We start from the raw sequence: 23,663 nt of genomic DNA on the forward strand, positions 1-23,663 counted from the left end.
CCATGGCCCAGCACGTGCACAGTATTATATACCCTAGGACTGTAGGATTTAAACATACAGCCAGCCTATCATTTGGACGCTTGGCTCACTGGCGTTTGTGCTGAAGTTCTTGACAACAGTGCCATCTGCTGATTATACGTGAGACAAGCATAGTTATACAAAAAAACACAGCAACAATATCTCAGGTTAGATTACCACAGCATGAGTCATAATACCCATAAAACCTAGCGGTCAAACAAGGAAATGGTTCTATCGTTTTCCACCATACATTTTTTCCCATATGGGATTACCTGGCGTGACGTTTTGATAACCATGTAACTCTCTCTAGGACAAGGTGATTTATCAAAACAGTCGCCTGTATCTACGCCCCCCAAAATTAAATGCTAATCAGCTGTTTATGTGGCTATCATAAAGAACTACAAATGTCATGATAATTTGGAGGAGACTGCCGAATCAAGGCAAAGGTAAGAATCTCTGGATTAACATATTGTATTTTAATTTAGTAACGCATTTAGTAATGAATAAATACAATTTCTTTAAACTGACATTTCTTTGAACTGTCTTGTGCAAGTTTTAAATTGACACAATACCTGTTAGCAAAGGTGTCAGCTAGAGATGACGTGCAGGAGTTTGCAGGGATTTGTAGTCTTACATGATGTTTACTTTGATGCAAATTAGCATTTTTTAATCTGAGAGTAAATGAGCTGAATATATTGATACAAGGCACCTTGTGAGAGTGATTTACATAGTTCTCAAAACATCCTGCCAGAGTATGCCTAGCCAAGCGTTTCTAAAATTCTCTATGGGAATAATGAATGGTGGAAAAACGATTGGAACCATTTGCCTGTTTGACCACTCGGGTTTTATGGGTATTATGACACCAACTGTGGGGCTCAATTACTAGCTACCTAATCTCATTTGACTACACTTGGCCCATGCTCAATTAGCCTGTTCACGTGGTTGCTATGCCATATACATACACCAATAATAACATGCCATGTACTGCCTTTCAAAGTCACGACAAAGAACAGAAGCTCATATCAAAATTATTATAGGAACAGGAATAGGAAAATATGGTTTGTCTGTTAATAGAATAGTACCATCAGCTTGTGGAAATGTCAGATTTAGTTGTTTTCCATTACTTTACAGGCACATCCAATCTTTAGAGCTCTGATGTGTTCAGCAGGGTCATAAAAGTTGCTCCATAAACATGTATGACTATGCAAAAAGCTACTGTTTTGGGAGAGCTCTCTCAGCTCATTCAGTTCAACAGTGCCACATTGGCAAAAACTTATTTTCAGTCACTGTACCTCCAAGAAGCATCTGACCACTACATTGTACTAAGAACCATCTGACCACTACATTGTACTAAGAACCATCGAACCACTACATTGCTCCCAGAAAGACAACTTTTTAAATGCAGTTTATTATAATCTTGCAGAAAGTCATGTGAAAATATGGGCCTTGAGTAAACTGTGTATTGTGTTACCTCAACTTAAATGGATTATTGTTGGCTATTATGATAAGAATATGGACATTGTTAATTAGTTATGTTTTGAATACGCCTGTGGTTCTATGACTGATAAGTGTTTCATGTAGACTCATGTCAGACTTCAGCCTTGCTCTTGAGGTCCACTTTGTAGATGGTCTGGTAGCCGTCGTCCCAGGCATACAGCTGCTTGTCCTTGGGGTGGTAATGCATACTGTAGTGGTTGGTGTAGCGCTTAGGAAAGAACAGCACAGGGCTCTCCTCACTGTGGATGGTGTCGTGGATATCGTACAGGCACTGAATGCTGGAGCGCCCTCCGTAGCGGGAGTTATACACCACATACAGTGTTCCACAGATCATGAATGCTGACTCTGCGTCGCGGCTCGTACAGGTGGTGTCCCAGGTGTGCTCCACAGCAAGGCTGCTCTTGTCCAGCTTGGTGATCACCAGGTTGCCCCCAAACTCTGGGTCAGAGTAGAAGACCCACAGGCCCAGTTCATCCACAGCCAGGTCCAGGAAGGTGTGCGTGGTGAGGGCGTAGGTAGGCAGGCGGCCAACCCCGGGCAGCAGCATACTGTCGGCCACAGTGCGGTTGAGGAGATGCACCTTTAAGATCTGGTTGGGTGTGTCTGCCCTGTGATAGTACAGAAAGCCATTGTAGACCACATGGCCAGTTCCCTGCCAGGGAAAGGGGAGATGAATTGGATGAGCCTGGGTGAGCCTTCCCTCAGTGAAGGTCTTCAAGGATTTAAACTCCAGTACGGTGTTGTTCTTATTCCCGCTGAAGAAATAGATTTTGGCAGAACCCTTAGTAGGGTCTTTCAGCCAGGATCCATAGACGTCCCCTGCTTTCTTCACTATCTTCAGAGACTTCACACCAGTGAGAGCTATGTTGCAGTCTATACATGAAAGGACAAGAGTAAGATTGAAAGTATCCTAATTTATTTCTCAATATCATGTACAACACACACACAAGTATATTACATTGTTTTCCAGTTAACATCAGTTTCCTAAGTACCTGTCCCCAGTGTGATCTTTACTACTTTCTTCTGGGTGTCTTTCATCTGCTGTTCCATCAGGGCCTCCTCTACCTCGATGTGGGGCTGGTTAGGGGTCTTATTCTCCAGGTACTCCACGTCCCTCTCCACTCGCTCCACCCGCATGACTACATTATCCACCTGAGTCTTTACCTCCGTTCGGTGCACCTCCATGCTAGCCAGCTGGCCACGCACCTTTGTAGACAGGTCATAGATCTTCTGGTCCACCTGCTGGGTGATCTGCTCACATTTGATCAGACGCTCCTGGGCAAGAGAGGTGAGCAAGCAGATGCTGTTTAAGAAGTGGCACAATGTGAAGGTAAGAATGTGGACCCTAGGTGGTCTTGTCAGGGGGTGTGAAGCATAAGGATTCAGACAAAATCAGGTGCAAAATGGAGGTATTTATTTATAGGTGCAGAAGGTGAAATGGAACCATGGATGTTTACAAGACGTTGATGAACTCTGACATATAAACATAAACTTTCAAAATGACAAACAATCATCTAAATATCCAATAACTGAGGCAACCACTGGCTTCTAAGGCAGAGCACCTATAACATCAGTAAATCCCATACTAGAGTAAAACAAAAAAAATGGGACCAAATGTCACTCCAGCCCAAGCGCTCCTGAAATGATCCAGAATAGTTTAGAAACGCTTGGCTGCCCTAATCAGCGCAGAGTTGAGCCGGGGGGGGGGATATGGCTCGAAAACTTACCTCAATCCAGTGAAAGAAGATGACTCTGTACTCCTAATTATCCCAACTGACAAATCGAGAACATTGAAATGCTGCTAATTTATGAAACTGCCTTTTTCAGGTCGATAAATCGAAGCAGTGTAACTTAAATTCTTAATTAACATTGTTAACAATTTCTACTTGCGTGTGATGGCTTGTATAAGAACTTTGGGACATGCTTAGCGGTACACTATAACCACATTAACAAACAAAAACATTTGCAAACTATGTTTGGTGGCAAATGAGAGTAGGGTGTATATGCATTGGAGTCCCTGGTTCGCATCGTCACAGTGAACAGTTTGTTTTGAGATTTGCTGTTAACATTGGTTTTAGTTTAGTGTTGCTGTAATGTTAACAATACAGACTAAACAATGAGGTAGAGTAATCTGAAAATATGATATTAGTTTTATTTGACCATAAGCCAATCCATTCATTCTCTGTGTGTAATGAAGAAAACATGTCGTTTGGAGTCTTTAGGCTTTTGTTTTTGTCTCTTACCTCAAGTTGGGCAATCCTCCTCTCAAAATACTGCATCATGAAGGCTTCCTGGGTGGACCTCTGAGCATGCCCCAACCCCAGGCTCAGGACGAGCAGTGTCAACATCCAGGTATACATCAAACACACGTTTAGGATTTATTTAAACTACTCTCAAACACAACCACAAAAGTATATTCCTTTAAGAGAATTCAGTTCTGAACTAACCTAAAAATATGTCTCCCTGGTGAGTTGTGTGGTTGAATTCCAGAGGCATCTGGCTGTATGTTTGTTGTTGGTTGACGTGAGAGACAGTTCTGGAAGGTTTTGAATCCTTCTTCTGAGAGAGAGTTCTGCTCAGGCTGCTGCATCTTTAGAACGTGTAATATTATCCAGATGGGCTCTTGACACGTCCCCAGTCCTGAAAAAAGACCAAACTATGCAGGATAAAGGTCAAATGAGTTTTTATAATGCATTCATTGATCTATTATTTTCTGGATTGTTGTTTTTCTCCCATTGTATAAAGATTTCACAAAATGTTGAGGCATATTGTCCATTTTGGATATTGTAATCATATAATGTATTTTTGAAAAATTGTAGGTTTTGGTTATTTCAATATTTTAGATGTTGAACCATTGGTCAGACAACTGTTGAACAGGCACAGGCTCTGACTAGATTTCTTCATCTTTGTTTCTAGTTTTAGAAGATTACTTTTGGCCCAATAAAACTATCCCTCTGTGGGTTGATTTCATTGAATCCAACAGACTTTGTTCCTACCAGCAGGTGGCGCCACATTATCTGGAGAAGACTGAAGTTTTCATTTTCTCCTGAGGACCTGCATGCCAGCTGTATCCAGTCCAGTACGTTTGTTTTTGGTTCATTTAAAGAGTTTATGTACTTTCAGCAATCGACACTTCCTGTAACCTTTCACTGCAAGTTTGTTTCGCTCCTTTAATACAGTTTTGCTATTGAGAATTTCATATAGGCTACAATCGTTTGCAAAATCCTCATCCAGATAGTTTTTGAATGTCACTCCTGATCAGTTCCTCTTAACAGTTAAAGTTGTGGTATAGTATGTATTGTGAATGCAAAAGGCACAATTTATATTCAAATCCTAATGATCAATGATGTATGCTGTTGTATAATGAAATTGGTGGGAAGTGTTTTTAACTTGAATAGTAACAACTATACATGGTCTCTACATGAACCTGGATGTAAGGCATGAGCACTTTATGTCTGGGGCGGAAATCAGACGGGTACACTAAAAAGTATAATCCATTAGTTAGCTAACTTTGATAAGTAACCAGAAATAACTATTGATTTTATGGTTCACAAAAAAACAACAACATAGATATTAAATAAATTCGACCATGCCCATTTCAATCTTATCTTTCTACAAAATATAAAAGTTATATCAGAATGTTTGGGCAAGTTAGCTGGCTAACTCCTTGATCCTGCGTTGTAGGTTACCCCTCAGGGTTCATCTGTCTGAATGTGTTTGTCCTTTCCGTCTGTTGTCAATGAGATATTGCATCATCTGTCTGTGTGTGAACAACCCTCAAAAGCTCAATTGCATAGAACTGGTTTCATCAGGTAATATTTTCCATGCCATCTTTCCACTTATCTGACTATCCTTTCAGTGTCAGGAAGTTACCTTATTTCAAATGTCAAAGCATATTTCCACTAGACAGCAGACACTCTTATCCAGAGCGACTTACAGGAGCAATTAGGGCACATCAACAGATTTTTAAACTAATCGGCTCAGGGATTCAAACCAGTAATCTTTCAGTTACTGGACTAACACTCTTAACTGCCAGGCTATGTGACAGCAGAAGTTTTCTTTCAGTTGACTTCAGCATTGTGGCCTTGAAAATAACTCCTGTTGTTCTGTAACCAAAGATGGTTTAGTTAAGGGGCGTCAAACATACTGTACGGATCCGGCCCCTGGGGGAGACAAACTCAATATACTTTAAAATGACTAAAACCAAATCTAAACTGTGTAGAAATGATAAAGGACCTACAGTCCTCTAATAATCACTGAAATGAAATCTAGACAGGGAGTATCGAAAATTCCCAAAACAATGTGTAAAGGACTATATTTTGCTAATTTTGACGGCTAGGAAATAACACATTGGCTCGAATCTAGGTTCTGCCTTTTGATTTAGAGAAATTCAAATTTTATTGACTTCTCAAACCCCAAACTGGTCTGCTGAGTCTGCTTCGCACGGTTTTCTCGGAAGTCTCGAGATGTTGGGCCCCTGTGTTTGGAAACTCTGTGCTGTAAATGTTCATTGCCAATTGAAGGAACATGACCACTAATGGATATCCAGATGTTATATTTATGTTGAAATTTCAGCATGCAAAATAAGATTGACTAATTCCATGATCACAAATTGATATTCACTGTATCTGATATGATAAAATGCTAGCCCACCCAACATACAGTGCCTTCAGAAAGTATTCACACCCCATGGACTTTTTCCACATTTTGTGTTACAGCCTGCATTTAAAATGGATTAAATTGCTATGTTTGGTCATTGGCGTGTGGAATAATGTTTTTTGAAATGTCCTTTCTTTGCGAGGCGTTGGAAAACCTCCCTGGTCTTTGTGTTTGAATCGGAGTTTGAAATTCACTACTCGACTGAGGGACCTTACAGATCATTGTATGTGTGGGGAACGTAACAGTGCAATAATAGTGTTTAACATTATTTCTGAATGACTACCTCATCTATGTACCTCACACACACACACAATGATCTGTAAGGTCCCTCAGTTGAGCAGTGAATTTCAAACACTGATTCAACCACAAAGACCAGGGAGGTTTTCCAATGCCTCGCAAAGAGGGCACCTATTGGTAGACGAGTAAACAAATTAAAAAGCAGACATTGAATATCCCTTTGAGTATGGTGAAGTTATTAATTACACTTTGGATGGTGTACCAATACACCCAGTCACTACAAAGATATAGACGTCCTTCCTAACTCAGTTTCTGGAGAGGAAGGAAACCGCTCAGGGATTTCACCAGTTAAAGGACTGTAGTAAGAGGATGAATCAACACTGTAGGTACTCCACAATACTAACCTAATTGACAGAGTGAAAAGAAGGAAGGCTGTACAGAATACAAATTCCAAAACCGGCATCCTGTTTGCAGCAAGGCACTAAAGTAATGCAGCAAAAAAATGTGGCAAAGTAATTAACTTTTTGTCCCTAATACAAAGTGGTATGTTTGGGGCAAATCAAATACAACACATTATTGAGTACCAATCTCCATATTTTCAAGCATAGTGGTGGCTGCATCATGTTATGGGTATGGTTGTAATCATTGGACTGGGGAGTTTGGCGCTAAGCACAGGCAAAATCGTAGAGGGAAAAACCTGGTTCAGTCTGCTTTCCACCAGACACTGGGAGATGAATTAACCTTTCAGCAGGACAATAACTTCTTCCATTTTTAAGAATGATGGAGCCCGAGGCCACTGAGTTCTTCGGGACCTTCAATGCTACAGAAATGTAGAAATCTGCCCCTCGACACATTCCTGTCTCGGAGCTCTACGGACAATTTCTTTGATCTTATGGCTTGGTTTTTGCTCTGAAATGTACTGTCAACTGTGGGACCTTATATGGACAGGTGTGTGCCTTTCCAAATCATGTCCACATTTTTTTATTTACCACAGGTGGACTCCAATCAAGTTGTAGAAACCTCTCAAGGATGATCAATGAAAACAGGATGCACCTGAGCTCATTTTCGAGTCTCATAGTAAAGTGTCTGAATACCTACGTATCTTTTTTTATATGCATGTGTAAACATTTGTAAAAAACTGTTTTTGCTTCGTCATTGAGATATTGTATGTAGATTGCTGAGGATTTGTTTTTATTTAGTCCCATTTTTGAATAAGGCTGTAATATAACAAAATGTCGAAGGAGTCAAGGGGTCTGAATACTTTCCGAATGCACTTTATCCCATGCAAATAAAAACTTGCACTGGTATTCAGTCCACATGCAATCCAAAGTAAATGGTGAATGTTTCCAAAATGAGTTTCTCTCTAGCTGATGTGTTCCCCACAGAGAGAAAGACAAATAAGCATGTTTTAGTATGATGCTTATTCTCCCTGTCAGTAATGATCCTGTCTATCTCTCTAAGGGTCCCAATAGGTTTGTAATGTTTACACAGTCAGGACACAGTCCTGAACCTTAATCAAAGACAGTGCTGCTTGGTAATGTTTTGCCTTGTATTATGCTTTACCACATTGGATTGACTTTAGACATAGATCTTAGAAGCCTTACCAGGTCCTTGTTAAAGCTTGTTGTTACCTAATTAACCATGATGAATCCAGCTATAGATTGCACTGACCTGTCTGTTCCATTGTTATTGATAGATTGACTCTAATGACTATTTTGCTGTTGCACAGTTGATCCTGTGATTGTGTAGGTAGTTCAACAGCAGAGGAAGATATTCCCCCTAAAGTATTGTGAAACTGTCTGCAACAGTGATAGCCAGCAAGCAATGTCTCCTTCAGCTACCAAATGAAGGCATTAGCAATTCCCCAATTCTTCTGAACCAGCACAACCCTCTCGCCCATTTTCATAATTCCCTCGCATCTTTCTTTTTCACGCTTCCACCACTATCTTACATCAGTGTGAATCAGAATACAAAATTATGACATTCTCTCAAACTTCAAAGGACATTATCCAAAATTCCGTATGGAGAGATGACCCTTTGCTCAGTGCGTTGTGAGACATCATTTGGGCGGGAGAGTCGAGCTTGTAACAGCGTGGACAGTGAAAGGACACTGTGTATGTGTGTGTGCATGTCTGTGCCTTTACATGCTCTGAACTGTACATCTTTATAGCGTATGTGAGAGTAATCTGCTCAACTAAGGAAATTCCACCATATGATGGTGCTTGGTATGCATCCGTCAGTAAATAGCTAATGAGAAACAGAAATGACATGTACATATGCATCATATATTCTCTCAAGTTTTTATCTGCACAATCTACACCATGAATAGAACATGGCAACACAATTTTAGATCTTTGAAAATGTTATTACACTCATAGAAAAAAGGTGCTATCTAGAACCTAAAAGGGTTATTCAGCTTTCCCCATAGGAGAATCCTTTGAAGAACCCTTTTTTGTCTCCAGGTCGACCTCTTTTGGTTCCAGGTAGAACCCTTTTGAGGTCCATGTAGAAACCTTTACACATAGGGTTCTACATAGAATCCAAAAAAGTTCTACCTGGAACCAAAAAGGGTTCTCCTATGGGACAGCCAAAGAACCCTTTTTCTAACCCTTTATTCTAAGAGTTTACATTACATTAGAGTGTTATCCAATGTATTTTTGCATTCCTAAGTTATGAAGTCGGAAGTTTACATACACCTTAGCCAAATACATTTAAACTCAGTTTTTCACAATTCCTGACATTTAATCAGAGTAAAAATTCCCTGTCTTAGGTTAGTTAGGATCACCACTTTATTTTAAGAATGTAAAATGTCAGAATAGTAGTAGAGAGAATTACTTCTTTCTTCCATCACATTCCCAGTTCTCAGAGGTTTACATACACTCAATTAAAATGTGGTTGCATTGCCTTTAAATTGCTGAACTTGTGTCAAACGTTTCAGGTAGCCTTCCACAAGCTTCCCATAATAAGATGGGGGAATTTTGGCCCATTCCTCCTGACAGAGCTGGTGTAACTGAGTCAGGTTTGTAGGCCTCCTTGCTCGCGCACACTTTTTCAGTTATAATATAATAATAATAATATATGCCATTTAGCTGACGCTTTTATCCAAAGCGACTTACAGTCATGTGTGCATACATTCTACGTATGGGTGGTCCCGGGAATCGAACCCACTACCCTGGCGTTACAAGCGCCATGCTCTACCAACTGAGCCACAGAAGGACCACGGTTCTGCCCACAAATGTTCTATAGGACTGAGGTCAGAGCTTTGTGATGGCCACTCCAATACCTTGACTTTGCTGTCCTATAGCCATTTTGCCACAACTTTGGAAGTATGCTTGGGGTCATTGTTCATTTGGAAGACCCATATGCGACCAAGCTTTAACTTATATATAATAATAATAATATATGCCATTTAGCAGACGCTTTTATCCAAAGCGACTTACAGTCATGTGTGCATACATTCTACATATGGGTGGTCCCGGGGATCGAACCCACTACCCTGGCGTTACAAGCGCCATGCTCTACCAACTGAGCTACAGAAGGACCATGTCTTGAGATGTTGCTTCAATATATCCACATAATTTTTCTCCCTCATGATGCCATCTATTTTTTGAAGTGCACCAGTCCCTCCTGCAGCAAAGCACCCCCACAACACGATGCTGCCACCCCCGTTCTTCACGGTTGGGATGGTGTTCTTCGGCTTGTAAGCATCCCCTTTTCCTCCAAACATATCGATGGTCATTATGGCCAAACATTTCTATTTTTGTATCATCAGACCAGAGGACATTTCTCCAAAAAGCCCGATCTTTATCCCCATGTGCAGTTGCAAACCGTAGTTTGCCTTTTTTTCTGGCAGTTTTTGAGCAGTGGCTTCTTCCTTGCTGAGAAGCCTTTCAGCATATGCTGATATAGGACTCGTTTTACTGTGGATATAGATACTTTTGTACATGTTTCCTCCAGCATCTTCACAAGGTCCTTTGCTGTTGTTCTGAGATTGATTTGCACTTTTCGCACCAAGGTCCGTTCATCTCTAGGAGACAGAACCCGTCTCCTTCCTGTGCTGTATGACGGCTGCGTGGTCCCATGGTGTTTATACTTGCATACTATTGTTTGTACAGATGAACGTGGTACCTTCAGGTGTTTGGAAATTGTTTAAAGGCACAGTCAACTTAGTGTATGTGAACTTCTGACCCACTGGAATTGTGATATAGTGAAATAATCTGTCTGTAAACAATTGCACAAAGTATATGTCCTAACCGACTTGCCAAAACTATAGTTTGTTGGCAAGAAATTTTTGAGTGGTTGAAAAACGAGTTTTAATGACTCCAACCTAAGTGTATGTAAACTTCCGACTTCAACTGTACCCCTGAATCTGATGATCCCTCGAAAAGCTTGTGATTCTGCTTTACTTTGTTTAAAGCAAGTTCTCCTCCATCAGATGCTGTCTGTTTAGTGGTGGGAATGTTGTTGTTAAATATAACAGGCAGCCACAGTCTCTTGATCCCCTGAAGATGTCCCTCTGAAAGACAATTGGAAGAATAGGACAAATGCACTGCTTTGTGTCCATTGTCCAGGCCCAATGTCCCCAAGAACATGAAGAGAGCCTTTTATGTTGGAAAATTGCCTTGACAGGAAGAAGTATATTCTACTTGAATAAGTTGTCTCTCTTTGTTGATATTGTTTTATGTTTCAAATCAAGTTTCTTCTGTTCGATATCTGGTGACTACAATGAAACTGTAAATAGAAGACACTGAACAAGAGATCAACTGCAGGGAGTGAGTCGTTTTGTGATCCAAAATAAGGAGATGAGAGCCATGCTGTGAGCCGAGATTAGCGTGGATGTATCCCTTTAATGGAGATGGATGGAGTAAACACTGGCAGACTGACTCTGAAGTGCTTTCTGTTTCTCATTGGGATGCTGCTGTCTGTTCCCTGGATGCCAGACTACACAGTCATCTTGGTCAAAAGCACATGGCTGGATAATCCTATTGGTATCTGATTCCATAGGCTGTCTGGTCAACATCTGGGCTGTATGTGGATGAGGCATTAAGACCAGCTTCAGAATCAGCTCTTGACTCTTATCGACTGGAGAGACCATACTCAAGAGTATGTGTATCTGTTTCATATTAATAGCACATAAGATGTTCCAAAAGCTGCTGAGAGTAAAACAAAGTGGAACAAGTAAGACGGTCTTACAAGAAAGCTGATAAAGTAATTGAAGGATCAATTATTTTGTATTGGCAAACATTGTTCTTCCTCAGAAATGTAAGAACCAGCTGCAACTGGCCCCATAAACCTGTGTGCCCTGTGCAGCCCAGAGTGGGATTCATGGTACAGTACAGGGGCTAAGTGAACAGGGGTCCCAGGGGAGGTCCTGTAGCTGTTCTCTCCCACCGCACCGCAATGTGCTCTCCGTCAGTCCCTGGGCTCTGGAGGAGCTCTGTGGCCCTCCCAGTTCCTCAATGAGGATCCATCCAGAGTTCTGAAACTTTGAATAATTGAACTACTTCCCCTCAACATATTTACATGACCCATTTTAGTGGGAGCCCCATTTCAACACCTATTATGAATTTTCTTGCTGTTGGAGAAAACAGCCCCTTTTTGCTCTTCAGAATGCTGAAATGCTTTGCCTAATTAGATTGCCCTCCAAGAATTTCTATCTCGACCCACCAATGTTTTTGTTTTGTTATCGTCCTGAACTCCAAAAGATCACACACGTATAGTTCAATGAGCAACGGGTCAGACGATAGCAAGACATTATTGTGATATAGGCAGGGCAGTTATCTGCTAATAGTCAATGTGTGAATCCCTCGATGATACAGTTGTGTTTGCAGACTAAGTGACCTCATTTGCAGCTCTTTCAACTAAGTGCTGCTCACTGGTGGAATAATCTCAATTTTGCCCCTGATCCAGGCTGGCTCTAAATCACAGCACTGTAGATGGCAGAAGCCCCATACGGCCGCTCCTCTGATTGCCGTCCATTTAGATGAGAGCATGAAAGTGGGCCACACTTCCTCTTCCTGCCGTAATGAGCTGAGAGTCAGACTGGCTAATGAGGAATCATAAAGATCAGAGCACTCCATAGAGTAAACCAGGCCTAATGGGGCATGGTAGTGTATAGAGGTGAAATGGATGTCTGCCATTTAAGTAATACACAAATTACTTAAACAATAAATTCATCTATGTTTACTTTGTAATATTCTTAAGTTATTCAAACAAATAGTGGCCAACTTATTTAAGGAAGGATCTGTAACACAATTCACCTTTCCCAATCTGAAATGGGTTTCTCCAACAGTCCTGGTGTGTGGAGCCGGTGTTGTTAATAACTTGCAAATTGAATGAAGAGAGAGAAAACACAGAAAACAGTGTGATTCCTGTGGCTTTATTTGGATAAACCCCTTGTCTACCAGTTTAATTTGAGTGCAGAAGAGGAGAAAAACTAAAGTACTTAATGAGAACACCCAGGGAGGCGAGACTAGTCCACCGTCACATTAAGAGAACACCCTGGTAGACAAGACTAGTCCACCGTCCCGTTAAGAGAACACCCTGGGAGTCTAGACTAGTCCACCGTCACATTAAGAGAACACCCAGGTAGTCTAGACTAGTCCACCGTCACATTAAGAGAACACCCTGGTAGTCTAGACTCGTCCACCGTCACATTAAGAGAACACCCTGGGAGTCTATACTAGTCCACTGTAACATTAAGAGAACACCCTGGTAGTCTAGACTCGTCCACCGTCACATTAAGAGAACACCCTGGGAGTCTATACTAGTCCACTGTAACATTAAGAGAACACCCTGGGAGTCTAGACTCGTCCACCGTCACATTAAGAGAACACCCTGGGAGTCTAGACTCGTTCACCGTCACATTAAGAGAACACCCTGGGAGTCTATACTAGTCCACCGTCACATTAAGAGAACACCCTGGGAGTCTAGACTAGTCCACCGTAACATTAAGAGAACACCCTGGGAGTCTAGACTAGTCCACCGTCACATTAAGAGAACACCCTGGGAGTCTAGACTCGTCCACTGTAACATTAAGAGAACACCCTGGGAGTCTAGACTCGTCCACCGTCACATTAAGAGAACACCCTGGTAGTCTAGACTAGTCCACTGTAACATTAAGAGAACACCCTGGGAGTCTATACTAGTCCACTGTAACATTAAGAGAACACCCTGGTAGTCTAGACTAGTCCACCGTCACATTAAGAGAACACCCTGGTAGTCTAGACTCGTCCACCGTCACATTAAGAGAACACCCTGGGAGTCTAGTCCACCGTCACATTAAGAGAACACCCTGGGAGTCTAGACTAGTCCACCGTCACATTAAGAGAACACCCTGGGAGTCTAGTCCACCGTCACATTAAGAGAACACCCTGGGAGTCTAGTCCACCGTCACATTAAGAGAACACCCTGGGAGTCTAGACTAGTCCACTGTCACATTACGAGAACACCCTGGGAGTCTAGACTAGTCCACCGTCACATTAAGAGAACACCCTGGGAGTCTAGTCCACTGTCACATTACGAGAACACCCTGGGAGTCTAGACTAGTCCACCGTCACATTAAGAGAACACCCTGGAAGTCTAGACTAGTCCACCGTCACATTATGAGTCTTTTTAGGGACCCCAGATCATTACAGTTTAATCCAGTGAAGGGTCTTGAGTTTGACAATAGAGACCATCATTCTTTTGAAGTTGAGCCTTTGTTGCCCAGTAGCTATCAATTAAAACGTTTTTTCTATCAATCAGTAACAGTTTGTCTGTAAAGACACATGTAGTGTTTTATGCTAGCAGTTGGAGTATCACTGAGGTATGAAGATGGGAAGTAGTGGATGTTAAGGTGTTGCTTCTTGTTTGAAAAGACCCAGCTAAGGAGCACAGATATGTACAGGGAATGTTGTCAAAGAGACTAGATTAGGTAGTGTGTAAGAGAGTTCATACTTAAAAGCCAAGCCTCTGACAGTGTTGTGGATGGAAAATAGAAAATGTGGATTGCAATCTAAGTAGCCATTTAGGTCAGGCTTTACCAAGGGGACGGTGTGTGTGAAGCACATCAGAGGACCACATCAGAACATACAGTACGGTGGTCAGCTGCTCAGCTATGCAATGTGTGAGAGGTCTATTTGTGTGTTTCTGCGTGCGTGCGTGTGTGCGTGCGTGTGTTTTTGCGTGCGTGCGTGCATGCGTGTGTTTCTGCGTGCGTGCGTGCATGCGTGTGTTTCTGCGTGCGTGCGTGTGTTTCTGCGTGCGTGCGTGCGTGCGTGCGTGCGTGTGTTTCTGCGTGCGTGCGTGCGCAAATGTGTCATATATTTGTAAAGACAGGATGGGATAGCAAGCCAGGTGTGAATCAAGAGATCACATTAGTCATGAGCACAGTACACTTTTTTGTGTTAAAGGTAACATGCAAGTCACATAAGTCTGGCAGATGCTGTCCAAGAGTTCAGAATAAAAAGGGCAAAAGTATTTGCCCCATTTCTGATTTTCTCTATTTTTGCATATTTTTGATACTGAATGTTATCAGATCTTTAACCAAAACATAATATTAGATAAAAGGATACTTAATTTATAAATAAAATAACAAAGTTAGGAAACACTCAATTAGCCTGTGTGAAAAAGTAATTGCCCCCTTACACTCTGTGGTTTTGCCACCTTTTAGCTACAATGACTCCAACCAAACACTTCCTGTAGTTGTTCATCAGTCTCTCACATCGCTGTGGAGGAATTGTGTCCCACTCTTCAAATCAAATTTGATTTCAAATTTGTCACATGCTCTGAATACAACATGTGTGCCTAGGAGACTGTGTGAATCAGGCCTTCATGGCCTGAATTGCTGTAAGGAAGCCAGAACGAAAGGACACCAATAATAATAAGAGACTTGCTTGGGCCAAGAGGGCATAGCGGGATTTCTTATAAGCTTCCGGGTTAGAGTCCCACTCCTTGAAAGTGGCAGCTCTGCCCTTTAGCTCGGTGAGAATGTTGCATGGCTTCTGGTTGGGGAATGTACATACGGTCACTGTGCGGACCACGTCCTTAATGCACTTATTGATGAAGCCAGTGACTGATGTGGTGTATTCCTCAATGCCGTCGGAAGAATCCCGGAACATATTCCAGTCTGTGATAGCAAAACAGTCCTGTAGTTTAGCATCTGCTTCATCTGACCACTTTTTTATAGACAGAGTCTATAAAAAAGGCAGCTTTAGCAGGGCAGAAATTTGACGAACTGACTTGTTGGAACGATGGCATCCTGTGATGGTGCCACATTGAAAGTCACTGAGCTCTTCAGTAAGGCCATTCTAGTGCCAATGTTTGTCGATGGAGATGGTATGGTTGTGTGCTCGATTTTATACACCTGTCAGCAACGGGAGTGGCTGGAATAGCCAAATCTACTAATTTGAAGGGGTGTCCACATGCTTTTATTATATATAGTGTATGTAATTGTGTTATTTGTTCACTCGGGTTATATTTAAGATCTGATAACGTTCAGTATCAAAAATATGCAACAGTAGAGAACTAGATACTTTTTCACGGCACTGTACTGTTGTGTTAAGGGTCGCAGGGTAGCCTAGTGGTTAGAGTGTTGGATTAGTAACCGAAAGGTTGCAAGTTCAAATCCCCAAGCTGACACGGTACAAATCTGTCATTCTGCCCCTGAACAGGCAGTTAACCCACTGTTCCTAGGCTGTCATTGTACAGTTGTGTAGGAGGACAATCAGCTAATTTGAATACACTCCCACACACTGTACTGTTGCTGTTGACGATGTGTCTTGAAAAATAAATCAAATCACTAAGGATACCACATTTTCTGCCTTCAGCTGAAAACATCTATTGCCTTAGAGAGGACATTGACTTGTCCAACAGTAACATATTTTTGGTGTGTTGAAAGTGGCCCAACTGAAAAGCAACACCCATAGCATCATTGCAGTAATGAAGTAGGGAGGGATGAAGTAGAGGGATGTATTTTCTGTTTGTTGAGAATGACATACTATTCTTGATTGTGGTGTTGAAAACTCAAACCATGATGATAAGTGCTCGAAGTTGGGAATCTGTATATGTAGTTATGCGTTGCTTATTGGCTGCATTTGCAGGTCTCCCAACATATCACCTGGCTATGAGCAGACAGCATCCTGGGAGCGCCTCGGGTGTCCCAACATATCACCCTGCTCTGAGCAGACTGCATCCTGGGAGCGCCGCAGGTCTCCCAACATATCACCTGGCACTTCCTGTCTGCAGGGGGATTGTCATCCACATTCTCTCTGTTGCTCTGACTCACCATTAGGCAAACCAAGACTGACCAGGGGAGGGGAAAAGTGCTAGATAGATTAAATTATATTTTCATTAAAGTAAGATTAGACCGAAGGGTAAAGAATGGGATGAAAAACACGTTCATGCACGGATAAAATGCTTTGTCCGTACTCCCTCCTTGCCTCCATTTCCCTGTTCTAAAGAGCAGGTCCCCTCTGCTCTCTGGTGGTGGCTGTGCTGTTAAGAAGCAGTCATGAGAGCAAACCCATTTTGGCACCACTGTGCACTTCAGAGCAATCCTGCTGTTTTAAACTATTTATTTTTCTAACTAATTACGGGAGCATAGGGGCTGGATGCTGTACGTGATTAGTAAGAATGCAGGCACACCACAGACGCCAACCCACGTCAGTTCTTGCATGACTACATTCCAGCAAATGCCAGGGCTTACAATGCCTGGATAGGTATTAACATATCATCTAACTACATCATGTGACATAACAATCTGATGCCTGACTGCACAGTCGATGATGTGGCATGCAACCATTGGTTGATGCAATGCAACTCCTGCACATCTAGTTGTTTAGGAACTCTATCATTAATTGAGCTCTCCGTCTGGCTGCTGGTGGGGTCCCATTCTCCTCATCAGAGTTCACCTGATGACTTCCTGCTGACTGCACAGTGCTGGGTGATTGATGTGATTTCCCTGAGGGAGGGGAGTGGTTCTAAATCTGGCTCCAGCACTGCAGATGGAACCGGCTCCAGTCCGTGTCGTGTTCCCATCAGCAGCCCAGTGTGCAGCTCCAACACTATGATTGGAGCACTCCCCACTGGCCTTCAATCACACCAAACATATTGCGTATTTTTTCATCTTCCATCCCCCTGCCTCAACCTCATTTACTGTTTTTTTTTTTTTTTTTTTATACATTTAGGGGGTAGATCAGCTTTAGTATTGCAGATAGATTGTGGTTTACATCAATGTAATTGTTTGCAGCATTCCCAATCCCCCATATTTTCTTAAATGATTTCAATAAATGTTCCTTTCTTATTTTCCCCTAAACCTACCACCCCTACCCCAATTGGAGTATTGTAAGGGACAACAATACTTAGACTTCTACTTCCAACTTCTACTTCTACATTTTACGGGACCGGTACATTTGACCTTTGTTATCCCCTTAGTCCAACCCTTCAGCTACCCTCAACACCTCCCATCTATCTCTGAAAACTATCCAGTTTTGATTTTTACTTGCCATATGCAGTACCAGTAAAAAGTTGACACACCTACTCATTCAAGGGTTTTTCTTTTTTTTATTATTTTCTACATTGTAGAATAATAGTGAAGAGTTCACAACTATGAAATAACTGATATGGAATAATGTAGTAACCAAAAAAGTGTCAAAATGTAAATATATTTGAGATTCTTCAAATGTTCCCACATATGCTGAGCACTTGTTGGCTGCTTTTCCTTCACTCTGCGGTCCAACTCATCCCAAACAATCTCAGTTGGGTTGAGGTTGGGTGATTGTGGAAGCCAGGTCATCTGATGCAGCACTCCATCACTCTCCTTCTTGGTCAAATAGCCCTTACCCAGCTTGGATGTGTGTTTTGGGTCATTCTTCTGTTGAAAAACAAATGATAGTACCACTAAGTGCAAACCAGATGGGATGGCGTATCGCTGCAGAATGCTGTGGTAACCATGCTGGTTAAGTGTGCCTTGAATTCAAAATAAATCACAGACAGTGTCACCAGAAAAGCACTCCTACACCATCACACCATCACACCTCCTCCATGCTTCACGGTGGGAACCACACATGCGGAGATCATCCGTTCACCCACATTGTGTCTCACAAAGACATGACGGTTGGGACCAAAAATCTCAAATTTGGACTCCGACCAAAGGACAGATTTCCACCGGTCTAATGTCCATTGCTCGTGTTTCTTGGCCGAAGCAAGTCTCTTCTTCCTATTGGTGTCCTTTAGTAGGGATTTCTTTGTAGCAATTTGACCATGAAGGCCTGATTCACGTGGTCTCCTCTGAACAGTTGATGTTGTGATGTGTCTGTTACTTGAACTCTGTGAAGCATTTATTTGAGCTGCAATTTCTGAGGCTGGTAACTCTAATGAACATATCCTCTGTAGCAGAGGTAACTCTGGGTCTTCCATTCCTGTGGTGGTCCTCATGAGAGACAGTTTCATCATAGCGCTTGGTTTTTGCGACTGAGCTTGAATAAACTTTAAAAGTTCTTGAAGTTTTCTGTATTGACTGACCTTCATGTCTGAAAGTAATGGACTGTCGTTTCTCTTTGCTTATTTGAGCTGTTCTTGCCATAATATGGACTTATACCATATACTTATAGCCCTATTTGGTAAAAGAGTTATCTTCTGTATACCAACCCTACCTTGTCACAACACAACTGATTGGCTCAAACGCATTAAGAAGGAAAGAAATTCCACAAATTAACTTTTCACAAAGTACACCTGTTAATTTAAATGTATTCCAGGTGACTACCTCATGAAGCTGGTTGAGAGAATGCCAAGAGTGTGCAAATCTGTCATCAAGGCAAAGGGTGGCTACTTTGAAGGATCTAAAATATAAAATATGTTTTCATTTGTTTCACTTTTTTTTTTGTCTACTACTTGATTCCATATGTGTTATTTCATAGTTGTGATGTCTTCAATATTATTATACAGTGTAAAAAATAGTAAAAAATAAATTAAAACCCTTGAATGAGTAGGTGTCCAAATTTTTGACTGGTACTGTATTTTTCAACTGGCTGTGAGGTTTCACAAAAGTTCTGAACCTTTCCATTCTCATAGTTCCTGCAGATTCTAAATAAAAAAATATTAGATTTTTACTAAGAGTATTATTGATCGATTGACTATGGCTTTTCAAATCACCCAGCAGTGCTATTTGCAGACTAAGTTTTAAGTAAATGTTGAGATTTTTCAGCCATTCCTGAAAAATCAGGCGTTGTTTTGTGTATTTGTATTGTTTTGCATTTATTAAGTATCCCCATTAGCTGCTTTGTATCAGTTCATAAACCATGTGCCATGGAATCAGCACATCGGAAAAAATCTCTTCCCAACTATTTAGCAACCTGTATGGCACAGCTGTACATTTGTTGGTCTTTAAATGGAACTGGTATACTTTTTTATTTATCACATTATTATTATTCAACATTTTGGTCTTTAATGGAGGGTAACTTGTCTGTCGACTATGTCAGGACAGGCTCTAAGGCCTGTGTGTCTATTTTCTGTTTTCTTCCTGACACAGCGATTCACTGTTGAGATCATAAAATCACCTTCATGGTAAACTTCAATACTTTTTTTGTGTATTGTCCATCTGTAGATGCTCTACAGACTAACTATCCACTGACCCTAGCCTTAACCTTTACCCTTATTCTAAACCTGATGAGAACTTGTTCTCAACTAGCCTACCTGGTTAAATAAAGGTGAAAAAAACCTAACCCTCACAGTAGCCTTAGCATGCTGCTTATCAACATATAGTTTGTGGATAGTATGACCATCTGTAGAGCATGTTGTGTCAAAGCTTTCTACAAGTATGTGCATTCTTCAGTATGATCACTGGAACTACTATAGAAATATTTATTTAGTAACATCTGAATGGACAATTTACATACTAGGTCTTAGTTTCATGGTACATTTTGTGTTTACAGTATGCTAGCATTTCATATGTAATCAACCAAAGAGCATTAGAAATGACAATATTACAGGGAAAAAGAAAGAACCCATGCACTGTACCCAAAGAACAAATACCAATTCATTGTAACAATGTGTGATAAACAAGACATAAACAAGACTATACAGTTAGTTACCTCCCAACTGAAACTGGAACACTTTGTTGGGTTTTAAACAAATAGTACTAATGAATGGTCACTGGACATGCAGTTGACTAAATATGGTCCCCCATGCAAGAATGTCATGGAGGCACAGACTCTGCAGTGGGAGCACATAGGGCTGGTTTCTCGGACATGGTTTAAGCCTGGTCCTGGATCAAAAGCACTGTTAAATGGAGATTCTCTATGTAGCATGTTTCTTAGTACAGGACTAAGCTAAATCTGTGTCGGGGAAACTGAGTGTAACATCTACCATCAGCTTAATGCTCGCTCCTACTCTTTTGATGCTTGAGGCCCTCTGTTGATCCTCTTCTTCACCACCCTGTGTTCTCCACATAATAATAATAATAATAATATCATGGTGAGGGAGGAGTCTTCAGAGAGTTGGTGGAACCGCCCTGACTTCCACCTGCAGTCCCCTGGCCCACCCACTAGAGAACACAAAGATAGGAGACAGAAACACAGTCAGAGAGATGAACATAACAACCAGGCTACAGTATATGAGGTCGAGGAATACAATGGGCAGCTGAATTGCACGAAGAGGAAAGATTCAGAAGTGAAATCTAATTTCGGCAAATGGAAACTAGGAGGCTGAAGTCACATAATGCACTCTGAAGATTTCATTCGTTTTATACAAACATTGTCCTCTGTGTGTACGGCCCGGCCCCCCTTTGCGTTCTGTTGTGCCTCTGTCCACAAATCAATTGTCACGCACTGTGCCTCCACAATGCCATGCTCCGTTTCATAACAACACTAATTCAATGTTTCATAATAACACTAATGCTCCGTTTCATAACAACACTAATTCAATGTTTCATAATAACACTAATGCTCCGTTTCATAACAACACTAATTCAATGTTTCATAATAACACTAATGCTCCGTTTCATAACAACACTAATTCAATGTTTCATAATAACACTAATGCTCCGTTTCATAACAACACTAATTCAATGTTTCATAATAACACTAATGCTCCGTTTCATAACAACACTAATTCAATGTTTCATAATAACACTAATGCTCCGTTTCATAACAACACTAATTCAATGTTTCATAATAACACTAATGCTCCGTTTCATAACAACACTAATTCAATGTTTCATAATAACACTAATGCTCCGTTTCATAACAACACTAATTCAATGTTTCATAATAACACTAATGCTCCGTTTCATAACAACACTAATTCAATGTTTCATAATAACACTAATGCTCCGTTTCATAACAACACTAATTCAATGTTTCATAATAACACTAATGCTCCGTTTCATAACAACACTAATTCAATGTTTCATAATAACACTAATGCTCCGTTTCATAACAACACTAATTCAATGTTTCATAATAACACTAATGCTCCGTTTCATAACAACACTAATTCAATGTTTCATAATAACACTAATGCTCCGTTTCATAACAACACTAATTCAATGTTTCATAATAACACTAATGCTCCGTTTCATAACAACACTAATTCAATGTTTCTACTTTTACAAGACCTCCAATTCAAATCGCAGTTCCTTTAACAACTAGCATGCATTTTCCAGCTGGCATTTAATAGCTTAAAAAGGATGGATGGATGGATGGAGAGAGAGAGAGAGGTCAGGTTTGAGCACAGTTTAAATGGCTGTTTTAGAGAGAATATTAATAAAGAGGGTGTGGCCTGGGATGTGAATTATTGATGACAACTGTCTGTGGTCTTGAGGGTCAGCGAGTCTTGCACAAAGATTTCAAAACACCAAGGCATGAACAGCCGCCGGGGGAAATAATGAAAAGTCAAGTGTGTGTGCGTGTGTGCGTGCGTGTGGTTGATGGGTTAAGTAAGCTTCCGTTTGGTTCTGTTTGGTTCTAGTGAATACACTCCAGGGCTGACTGTGCAGCTACAATGTTAGTCAATGACAGGCACTTCAGTTATTTCACTGTGTTGCCTGCATGACTGTAAATATGTACATAGTTCAGGAACTGTTTCTGGTCAATTAATGAGGGTGGAGGAGTAGTGTTTCTAAATAGGTTAGTGAATGAAGCCTCTTCCTCTCCCGCTACATGGATGGATTGTTGTGTTTATGGCACATCAAGTCAAGTAGACATTTGTGTTACGTAATCCCGCTTGTCTTTTATTGTCCCTACAGACGCTGGAGAAGGAGAGCTCTGTGGCTTGTTGTCTACTTCCCTTTGAGATGTGTGCTTTTATTGTCCCTATACACGCTGGAGAAGGAGAGCTCTGTGGCTTGTTGTCTACTTCCCTTTGAGATGTGTGCTTTTATTGTCCCTACACACGCTGGAGAAGGAGAGCTCTGTGGCTTGTTGTCTACTTCCCTTTGAGATGTGTGCTTTTATTGTCCCTACACACGCTGGAGAAGGAGAGCTCTGTGGCTTGTTGTCTACTTCCCTTTGAGATGTGTGCTTTTATTGTCCCTACACACGCTGGAGAAGGAGAGCTCTGTGGCTTGTTGTCTACTTCCCTTTGAGATGTGTGGTCATAATGTCAAGGATAAAAGAGTCTTTCTTCCATCAGTATACACATTGACTCCCATAGAAAGACGGACGGGCGGACATACATTATTAATGGATTGACACACACACACACACACACACACAAACTGTACCTCTACTAGGGGGTGCCAGTGGGCGATGGGCTTGCGGGGGTACGACAGCATCTCGTTCCAGTGGCCTCGACCCAGGCTCTCTGCCTCGTTGCCCACCCTACACACTCCAATGATCTCGTTGTGACCTACACTGTGGGATGGGGGTCACATCAAACATACAGTCTCATCAAAACCTTCGGTTTCCATACATGCACTGCCATTCATGTTTTTGTTTAAAATCATGTGGATTTGTGCTTGTCTACACATTTTCACTTAATGATAATAAAAATAATATCGTAAGTATGTCTTACAGAATAAAAAGCCCTGTAGGTTTGGTGTCCTGTCCAACAGCGTGTTCTTTGGTGTAATAATTATAGTGATGATTGGCAGATTATATCAACTCCTCAAATATTTACTCTGAACAGCATCGGGAGGCAAGGAGTCTGTACTCTGTGTTCTCCAGGCTTGTTCGTCAACCTTTTCGTTTTTTAAATTAATGTTGTTTTCACTCTCTCTCTATTGAGCTGGGTTAACAGAATGCCAGCTGCTTTCCAAACCCATGAACAACTAA

The 23,663-nt window shown here is 41.3% G+C and overlaps 2 protein-coding genes and 1 long non-coding RNA gene across 5 annotated transcripts in view; 1 reads left to right on the forward strand and 2 right to left on the reverse strand.

Moving 5' to 3' along the window:
- Positions 1–248: 248 nt before the first annotated feature.
- LOC118395887 (uncharacterized) lies at positions 249–19,967 on the forward strand. 3 transcript variants are annotated; one of them, XR_004828083.2, is made up of 4 exons: positions 249–464; positions 3,765–3,867; positions 4,515–4,594; positions 16,494–19,967. It is a non-coding gene; the product is annotated as an uncharacterized LOC118395887 (long non-coding RNA). The 3 variants fall into 3 exon arrangements; XR_004828084.2 differs by lacking the exon at positions 16,494–19,967 and adding an exon at positions 7,406–8,077; XR_004828082.2 differs by lacking the exon at positions 16,494–19,967 and having other exon boundaries at positions 4,515–6,271.
- olfml1 (olfactomedin-like 1) lies at positions 1,405–4,165 on the reverse strand. The gene is made up of 3 exons (XM_035789917.2): positions 3,759–4,165; positions 2,508–2,790; positions 1,405–2,388 (listed from the first exon to the last, which is right to left on the reverse strand). Exons 1-3 carry the CDS (start codon positions 3,873–3,875, stop codon positions 1,607–1,609), a joined length of 1,182 nt encoding a protein of 393 aa, XP_035645810.1. The 5' UTR covers positions 3,876–4,165; the 3' UTR covers positions 1,405–1,606.
- A 272-nt stretch (positions 19,968–20,239) lies between the features above and the next one.
- Positions 20,240–23,663, reverse strand: part of LOC118395882 (synaptotagmin-9-like) — a 33,313-nt gene continuing 29,889 nt past the window's right edge. Inside the window, exons 6-7 of the mRNA XM_035789916.2 lie at positions 23,114–23,243; positions 20,240–20,935 (exon numbers count right to left, since the gene is read on the reverse strand). Of these exons, the coding sequence (XP_035645809.1) occupies positions 20,861–20,935; positions 23,114–23,243 (205 nt within the window). The 3' untranslated portion in view covers positions 20,240–20,860. The remainder of the gene's footprint in view (positions 20,936–23,113; positions 23,244–23,663) is intronic.

This window comes from Oncorhynchus keta, chromosome 17, assembly GCF_023373465.1.
Source record: "Oncorhynchus keta strain PuntledgeMale-10-30-2019 chromosome 17, Oket_V2, whole genome shotgun sequence".
NCBI lineage: Eukaryota > Metazoa > Chordata > Actinopteri > Salmoniformes > Salmonidae > Oncorhynchus > Oncorhynchus keta.

Coding starts and splice junctions, on each gene's coding strand:
- olfml1 (XM_035789917.2), bottom strand. CDS start 3,875: ATGTATACCTGGATGTTGACACTGCTCGTCCTGAGCCTGGGGTTGGGG. Junction 2,791..3,758: donor GGAGGATTGCCCAACTTGAG/GTAAGAGACAAA, acceptor TCTCTTGCCCAG/GAGCGTCTGATCAAATGTGA. Junction 2,389..2,507: donor AAAGATCACACTGGGGACAG/GTACTTAGGAAA, acceptor TTTCATGTATAG/ACTGCAACATAGCTCTCACT.